The sequence below is a fragment of the Protobothrops mucrosquamatus genome, unplaced genomic scaffold (assembly GCF_001527695.2).
Source record: "Protobothrops mucrosquamatus isolate PMUCROS unplaced genomic scaffold, P.Mucros_1.0 scaffold1796, whole genome shotgun sequence".
Taxonomy (NCBI): domain Eukaryota; kingdom Metazoa; phylum Chordata; class Lepidosauria; order Squamata; family Viperidae; genus Protobothrops; species Protobothrops mucrosquamatus.
The window spans coordinates 227,231-236,532 of NW_015387934.1; the positions used below are offsets into that span (position 1 = coordinate 227,231).

Below are 9,302 nucleotides of genomic sequence, written 5' to 3' on the forward strand. Positions count from 1 at the left end.
GGTATATTTCTGCCAATTGTCGCCTTTTTCCTGGTTAGTGGCGACATCATCAGTCATTCAATCAATCAATAGGAGGTTTTCTAGTTCAACCCCCTGCTCAAGCAGGAGACCCTATATCATTTCAGACAAGTGACTGTCCAATCTCTTCTTAAAAACCTCCAGTGATGAAGCACCCACAACATCTGACGGCACGCTGTTGCACTCGTTAATTGTCCTCACTTTTAGGAAGTTTCTCCTTAATTCCAGGGTGCTTCTTTCCTTCATTAGTTTCCATCCATTGTTTCTTGTCCTGCCCTCTGGTGCTTTGGAAAATAGGTTGACCCCCTCTTCTCTGTGGCAGACCCTCAAATACTGGAATACTGCTATCATGTCCCTCTACTCCTTCTTTTCTCTAGACTAGCCAAAACCAAATCCTGCAACTGTTCATCTGTTTTAATCTGCAGGCCTTTAATCATCTTAGCTGCTCTTTGCACTTTTCCCAAAGTCTCAACATCTTTTTTGTAATGTGATGACCAAAAGTGGATGCAGTATTCCAGGTGTGGTCTTACTAAGGCTACACCTATTCAGTGTCCGATCCTCAGCCCTCCATGGATCAGCACTTTCCATGCCCCTCTACCTCTCACTGCCTCCTTCAGATCCTCCATGGTCATCCCATTGTCATCTCTTTATAGTGTCCAGCCAGCAGGTACTAGGGTGGCCCCTTCTCCTTTTTCCGCTCCCAGCATGCTTGATTTTTTGAGTGAATCAGTTCTCATGACATGAGACATTTCTCTGTTGTTGGTATTGTTGGTGTTATTCTATGTTATTCTTCTCTGTTATTTCACAGTGGATTCATGTTTCGTCAGTATTCTTCACTTAAATTCACAAGTGGAAAAGGGGGGGGGGGAATACCATATTGACGTCAGTACAGGTAGTCCTCAAGTTACAACTATTCATTTAGCGACCATTCAATAACAGTCAACAGCACTGAAAAAGTGACTTATGACCAGTCCTCAGACTTATGACCATTGCAGAATCCCCATGGTCACCTGTTCAAAATTTGGGCACTTGGAAACCAGCTTGTATTTATGACAGGGTCATCTGAAGATCATGTGATTGCCATTTGTGATAGGGAAGGCCGGCTATGTTTAACTGTGTGGTTTCACTGTGTGAAACAGCTGCAGCATTTCACTCAACAACCGTGGCAAAAGTTATAAAATTGGGCGCACCTCACTTAACAACTGACTTGTTTAGCAATAGAAATTCTGGTCTCAATTGTGGTTTTAAATCGAGGACTGCCTGTAGTGTGTTTCTTCCCTCCTGTTTGCTTTGTTGTTACAATATTTATGACCTCCATGTAGGGTGGTAAGGACTCTTGCGCTAAAAGGTTATGTGGACAGGACAATGTGGACAGGACAAAAACTGGGGGAAAGTCCTGCTAAAAGGCCCCACCTGCTCTGAAGAACTACAAAAGGAAAGATGGCTGTTGTGTGATTTGGATACACAACAGTAGAGCCAGAAATAAATGACAATGGCTAAACTATAGGACCACATTAATGCAGTGCTGCGAACTATGCATATAGGTAGTCCATCACTTACAATTGGGATGGGAAAATTCATAATTAAATGGTATGGTTGTTAAGAAAGACACTGTGTGATCACAATTTGTGACTTTCCCTGCTGACTTCTCCATTGATGTTGCTTATCAGAAGCTGGCCGGAAAGATTGCAAATGGCAGTCAGATGACAATTGTCATTAATGTGAATCACTTGTTAAGTGCTCAGACTGTGGTCACGTGATTACAGGGACGCTGCAACAATTGTAACTGTAAAATCCAGTTGTAAGTTACTTTTTCCAGCATTGTCATAATTTCAGTCACTAAATAAATGGTTATAAGTAGAGGACTACTTGTATTTGTATCGGATAACACTATTTAGCTTCCACAGCTTACTAATTAGCTCTATCAGACCAACAACTTTTATTAAAAGGTATCAGCTTTCATGAGCTCCAAGTCTTTTCATCAGAATGGCTAGCATGCTCATGAAAGCCGATGCCTTTTAATAAAGAGTACAGAGAAGAGCGCAGAGAAGCGCAACAAAAATGATTAGGGGACTGGAGGCTAAAACATATGAAGAATGGTAGCAGGAACTGAGTATGTCTAATCAAATGAAAAGAAGGTGTGAGAAGTTTTATATCCAAATATATGGTATGTTATTCTTTATATTGTTTCCATCTTCCCTTAAAACATTAACACAATTCACAATGGTCTGAGAATCAGTGTCTCCACTAGATAATTAACAGTCATGCTGAAACTAAATTAATCAAGTAAAAATAGCAAATAGGGGGAAATCCTTTACTCAAACTTCCTCAAACTCTAAAATAATTTACCCAGACCTATCAAAGGACAGCATCTGCAACACAGAGTTATCCCAAAGATGCTTTTTCAAGAGGCAACTGGACTTTCTTGTTTTTCTTTGAAGACATTTCACTTTTCATCCAAGAAGCTTCTTCAACTCTGACTGGATGGTGGGGAATGAAAAGAGTTATACTCCTGCAGACAGCTGTTCATAATTAACAGAGTTAATTAATTAAATTAGGTCTCCCAGCGGAATTGTACATACACACACATCTCAAGTGTCACCATAGAATCAGCATGTAGATACTTCCACACCCTGGACAAGCTCTCCCTATAAAAATTTGCTGCTGTACTCCATTTCTCAGCAGCTGCCCTAAAAAGCAAATTCTTTTGCTTTTAGGAATAAATATTTCTTTTTTCCTCACAGCTGTCCGGACCTCATTTTTATTTATTCTTGCACAACCTGGTTCAAGTTGGAACCCCAAATTATTCTTCTGACAAAGGACTGGAGATGAGATGATAGCAATGTTCCAATATCAAAGGGCTGCCACAAAGAAGAGGGGGTCAACTTATTTTCCAAAGCACCAAAAGGCAGGGAAAAAAAGCAATGGATGGAAACTAATCAAGGAGAGAACTAAGGAGAACTTTCCTGACAGTTAGAACAATTAATCAGTGGAACAGCTTGCTTCCCAAAGTTCTGGGTGCTCCAACAGGTTTTTAAGAAGAGACTGGACAACCACTTGATTGAAATGGTATGTGGTTTCCTGCTTGAGCAGGGGGTTGAACTAGAAGACCTCCAAGGTCCCTCCAACTTTTTATTCTGTTAAAAATTGTCAGTTGGAATAGGGCTACTGGACTCCTGATTTTTGGCTGCAATAGAGTAACATGGTTCTTCTCTATAAGAAACAGTTTTTTTTCTCTTTGTATCTCTCTCTTTGTCCTCTCTAAAGACTGTTCTTTGAAGTGGATTATGAAAAAGCTTACGATAATATCTTTGTTAATCCTTAAATTACAACTAGATTCTTGGTTGATTTTTCCGCAAAAGGCAAAGCCAACTGCTAGTTTTCCGGAAATTGGACCAACAAGCAATCTTTGTGGGAGACTACAAACCCTTTTTGGTTTCATGCATGCATTCTGCTTTTGGACTCTTTCCCTTAAGTGAACTCCCCTTCCTGTTACAACACTGTAAGAAACCATATTTGCCTGCATGACCCAACCATTTCAAGTTCTTCTTCCACTCATTTTCTGCTGATTCAACTATTTATTGGTGAGGCTTTCTAATCTCCATTGCATTCAAATTACTTTGGTTCTCTTTATTGGAAAAATAACCATGGTTAGTTTCCAGTTTTGTTTGCACCCAGTACACTCCTGGCTGGTCCTTATTTGCAGCAAAATTCAGACACTTGGCAAGTGGCATATTTATGATGGTGGCAGTGTCCTGGGGTCACAAGCAAAGTCAATGGGAAAGCCAGATTCACTTAACCGTGTTACTAACTTAACACCTGCAGTGATTCACTTAATAACCTATTCTATTCTATTCTATTCTATTCTATTCTATTCTATTCTATTTCTATTTCTATTTCTATTCTATTCCCAACTCAACCAATACCCACCTCTCATTTCCATAGAACAAAATGGATATGTTGTTGAACCCAAACATTTTTGAAAAGCTCTTTCAACTAACATTGCTTGCTTGCAATAGGCTGGAAGAGGTGGTCCTGAGGGTATTCTGCTCTCACGCCATAGACTCATGGGAGTTGGAGTGACATCCGGCATCCTGACAGTTTCCCCACTGTTTTTGCTTGTTGGACGCATTAGAAATCATGATTGTGTGACTGTGGGGATGCTGCAGAGGCCACAACTTTGCACATAAAACTGTTCTAGAATATCATAACAATTTCAATTCCACATGAGAAATGGGTCCAACATTTTCTATGCATTCTTCAAGTTAGCAAGTTTTAGGCACCTTGACTAAAAAATGGTTGTGGCATAATGCACTGTTTGGGTTAACTTGAGAGAACAAAGAAACAGATAAACACAAGAATTTTAGCACTGTAATACATACAGAAAAATGCCTTAGGGAGGGGTTTGGCTGCTTGAAATGCACATGGCTTTATAAACCCTGATTTATGCCACATGTATGAGACACAGGATGAGGTTTTGTGTAGAGTTCAGTAAGGGCAATTTTTCAGAATAAGGTGACATTTCCTTTCAATTGAACTTGAAGTCTAGGAAGTACAAGACCACATCTGTGCAATTTTCTTGTTAGCAGTACTGAAACAGTTTCCCACAGCCCTCTTCTGGGAAGTTGTGTAACCTGCAACACTTAAAAAAAGCCAATACATGGTGTTAGAAGCCTTCCTTCTGGAGCATCTTTAAAGAAACTGGCTTCAGTTTACCCTTAGTCTTCTTCTGTGTTTCTATCAACCTAAAGGGAGCTTAAAGATATAACTTGAAAATCCTATACAGGCAGTCCTTGACTTACAACAGTTCATTTAGTGACCATTCAAAATTACAACATCACAGAAAAAAGTGACTTATGACCATTTTTCAAACTTACGACCGTTGCAGCATCCCCATAGTCATATATTCAAAATTCAGGCAGTTGGCAACTGATTAATATTTATGACGGTTTGCAGTGTCCCAAAATCACGTGATCAACCTTCTGATAAGCAAAGTCAATGGGAAAGCCAGATTCATTTAACAACCGTGTTACTAACTTAACAACTGCAGTGATTCACTTAACAACTGTGGTAAGAAAGGTTGTAAGGTTGTAAAATGGGGCAATTACAACTATCTCACTTAGCAACAGAAATGTTGGGCTCAATTGTGGTCGTATGTCAAGGACTACCTATACATTAAACTAGCACTGTATTCTCCTCCTTTGTTAAAGTTTTAATACCGGTATGTGGATCAATTTATCACAGTTGCCTCCGATGCCTGACTGCTACCGGCCCAATAGGAAACTATCCTGTGCGCCCAGGCTTTTAATGAATGAAAGTTTGGCTGAAGCTGATAATTTACATCAGTGTTTCTCAACCTTGACAATTTTAAGGCATGTGGACTTCAACTCCCAGAATTCCACAGCCAGCAATGCTGGCTGTGGAATTTTGGGAGTTGAAGTCCACATGCCTTAAAATTGTCAAGTTGAGAAACACTGATTTACATCCACCTCTCGCTTGTTATCATGGCGATTTCTACTGAATTCTTGATGCGCCTGCGCAGAACGAAATAACCTTGAAATTATAACTCAGCTCCCAAAGGGGACGTTAGAGATACGGACGCGGCCACAAAAAAACCCGTTCCTGATAAAAGTACCCCCGGAGGCTTTGACTGAAATGAATTTTGCGCCTGCGCAAAGAATAGCTGCAATGAAAAGTCACCGCCACTGCGCCTGCGTAGACTACCGGCTGGCTTCATCGGACTCTTGCCTATAATATTATCATGGCGGTTCGTTGAGGGGAGGAGTTGCGCTTGCGCTGAGCAAACAACGGGTGAAAGGTTAACAAGATGGCGCTGCCCATGATCCCAAAACGGTGATACTTTTCAGGGAGTAGAAACGTGGTTTAGTGGTCTCTCCAAGCAAGGGATCTGGGATGGGGCTTACTGGCTGTCTGACAGCTTTCCAGAGAAGGATCTGGGTGATATTTGTAGGGTCCAAGAAGCAGCTCCTTCAGCCACTCACAAGCAGGGACTTTGCTGGCGTGCCCGGACTCTGCACAAGGGGGCTATCTGGGAGCTGTCTGAGAAGGGGACGGGCCTCCCCTGGGGTGCCATCGCTGAATCCTTGCCTCCATCGTCCCCCCCGGTCCTTTCTTGGCCTTCCCCTCGGGCTCTTCTTTGAAGGACGGCATCGCGGCTTCGCGAAAGCTGCCAAGCCAAAGAGCATCCGAGACGTCAAAGCCGCTGACGAGGCTGCCCCCATTTTCCAGTATGTGGGAGACCGAGCCAAAAGGAAGGACCGTGTCTTCGTGTGCGGCTTCACCTACTCGGGGGCTCTGGGCATCCCTTCCTTTATCATCCCGGATGCAGGGAAGAAGCGAAGGCGGATCCAGCCCACGCCTTACCGCCTGGAGGTGGAGGAGAAGGTGAGAGAGGAAGGAAAGCTTCCTGCCTTCTTGGGAGTTGGGTCTTTTCAAGAATGAAGAGCCCAACGAGGGGGCAGCACCTACTTCAGTTGCCACTGAAACCCCAGCTAAGATCAGAGCTGGTAAAGGTTGGGATGAGGGATCACTAAGAAACGACAGGAAAGCAGGTGTAAGCCCTTTGAGGTAGTCCAATTGGGAAACCAAAACATGAGTACTACTACTTTTGTACAGCAAATAAATGTAATAAATAAATAATAAACAGGATCTTGAAAGTCAATTCTCCCTTCCTTTATATTTAGTCTCCAGAGAATGAGGGAAGGTCACATTTTGGTCACCACGATGTAAAAAAGATGCTGAGACTCTAAAAAGAGTGCAGAGAAGAGCAACAAAGATGATTAGGGGACTGGAGGCTAAAACATATAAGGAACGGTTGCTGGAATTGGGTATGTCTAGTTTAACGAAGAGAAGGACGAGGGGGGACATGATAGCAGTGTTCCAATATCTCAGGGGCTGCCACAAAGAAGAGGGAGTCAAGCTATTCTCCAAGGCGCCTGAAGGCAGGACAAGAAGCAATGGGTGGAAACTAATCAAGGACAGAAGCAACCTAGAACTAAGGAGAAACTTCCTGACAGTTAGAACAATTAACCAATGGAACAACTTGCCTCCAGAAGCGGTGAATGCTCCAACACTGGAAGTTTTTAAGAAGAGACTGGACAGCCATTTGTCTGAAATGGTGTAGGGTTCCTGCCTGAGCGGGGGGTTGGACTCGATGACCTCCAAGGTCCCTTCCAACTTTATTATTAATTATTATTATTATTATTATTATTATTATTATTATTATTATTATTATTATTATTATTATTATTATTATTATTATTATTATTATTATTATTATTTTTCCTTCCTAAGATACCTTTTACATGATGGTCCTCTAGGCAATGGCTCTCCCTCCTGTTTTCTAAGGTGGTTTTCCCAGCCTGTTACATCCAGTCACAGGGATATCAACAAGGAGATCCCAGAAGCAGGCAAAAACAAACCACTTCTGTACTTTGTGTCCATGAAATCAGCAAGAGTCAGGGTTGACTTTAAAAATGGAGATCTCAGAGGATGTTGCTGCTATAGCGGTCACTAGGTGCTAAAAGATATTTCAGTATTGTTACTGCAGTTTTTAGAACAGTTTTCCAACTAGATAACCTTCGGGTATGGTGTTGCTAATTGTCATACCATGTTAGGCTAAATACTAAAATTAGCTTGATTTTAATTATGTTTCATAGATTTTTTCCCCCTCACTTCCTACTGAAACAATTTTATAATACTACCAAAGTCTCTTTTTTTCTTTGTTTTTATTGCCTGCTAAGAAGTGTATCCAGGCAAAACTGATCCCATGTATTATATTAACGCAGTGGTTCTCAACCTGTGGGTCGGGACCCCATTTGGGGTCAATCGACCATTTTACGGGGGTCGCCAAGCAAGGCTGTCCGCCATTTTTTTCCCCTTTTCCGGCGGGTGCCTTACCTCCCTTGGGCTGGGCCAGCTGGCGGTCGGCCTGCTCTGTCTCTGCCGCTTGCCAGCTACGCCTCGGCCGGCGCAGGGGGCGGAACCACGCATGCGCGGCGCTCCTGGGCAGGGAAAGTCCTCGACTTACGACCGGTTGGGTAGTCCTCGACGTACGACCGGTTTAGTCCTCGACTTACGACCAGTTTAGTCCTCGACTTACGACCAGTTTAGTCCTCGACTTACGACCGGTTGGGGTCACGGCATTAAAAAGGTTGAGAACCACTGTATTAACGTATGCAAGAAGATTTATTTGCAAAAGGAAGAAGATCCCTTTATATCTAACTTTTAAAATTCCTCAATTTTCTCTAAATGAACATCTGATCTTTGAGGGACCAAAAGAAGCGTGCTTTCTTCATAATGAACATAATATAAGGGAATCATATTTCAGCATAGGTCTCCCTGTTGCAATTCTTGAACACTGTGCATCAGTTTCTCAGAACAATATATGAATTGTTTTCTCAGCTATAGGACTGAAGCACATTTTTCAAGCAGTAACTATCTCTGTCACAATTGTTGCTAAAAGGACAGTGATTCAGTTTATTATTTATTTACTTGTATCCTACCTTTATTATTTTTACCCTTTTACTCAAGGCGGCTTTTGACATCTCTTATCAGCATTCCTATCCTTGAAAATGCAAAGGAAAAAAACAACAACTGACTTTTTGAGTTGCTGAATAAGAGCCTGATTAAGTTTCGGTATAGACTATTCTTCATTTCTTTCTGATCCAGAGAGTTGGGTAGACTTCTTTCCTTTCTTGACATTAGAAAATGTGGAATTTGTGTTTCCCCTAAATGTTATTAGAGTGTATCTCTTGTTATACATGGTCATTGGCCTGTTGACTTTGATGGGACTTGTGATCCAAAAACAGTGGAGAGCTACAGGTTCCCCATCTTTATTGTATGCTTGTTTATATCAAACTAGGGCTAAACACCTACTTATATATTGTTTTAAAGATTTCTTCTGCTGCCTGTGGCTATGGGTTTACACTTCTATCCTCCAGAACAATGGATATTAACAAGATCTGGGGCATGGGGCTGAATAAAGATTCTCAGATTGGATTTCACAGGAGCAGGAGAGATAAATGTAAGTATGCAAAACTTTGCTAATGTTTAAAATGTTGTATGTTATCCTTGTTTTTTCACTACCATGTTTTTAATGGATTATTACATACTTATTCCAACCTTTAGTCATCTTCCCAGAAAAGAAATTAGAACTGTTAAAATTATACAAAATTAAAAATAAACATGGATGGTGAAGTCAGGTTAAAAAGCAGTCTGTAGGCTTAAAATTAATATCTATAATTATAATAATAATAATAATA

The 9,302-nt window shown here is 41.3% G+C and overlaps 1 protein-coding gene across 1 annotated transcript in view; it reads left to right on the plus strand.

The window, feature by feature from the left end:
* The first annotated feature begins 5,859 nt into the window (after positions 1-5,859).
* RCC1L (RCC1 like) overlaps positions 5,860-9,302 on the plus strand; it is an 18,870-nt gene continuing 15,427 nt past the window's right edge. Inside the window, exons 1-2 of the mRNA XM_015823202.1 lie at positions 5,860-6,423; positions 8,935-9,064. Coding sequence (XP_015678688.1) covers positions 5,932-6,423; positions 8,935-9,064 — 622 coding nt within the window. The 5' untranslated portion in view covers positions 5,860-5,931. The remainder of the gene's footprint in view (positions 6,424-8,934; positions 9,065-9,302) is intronic.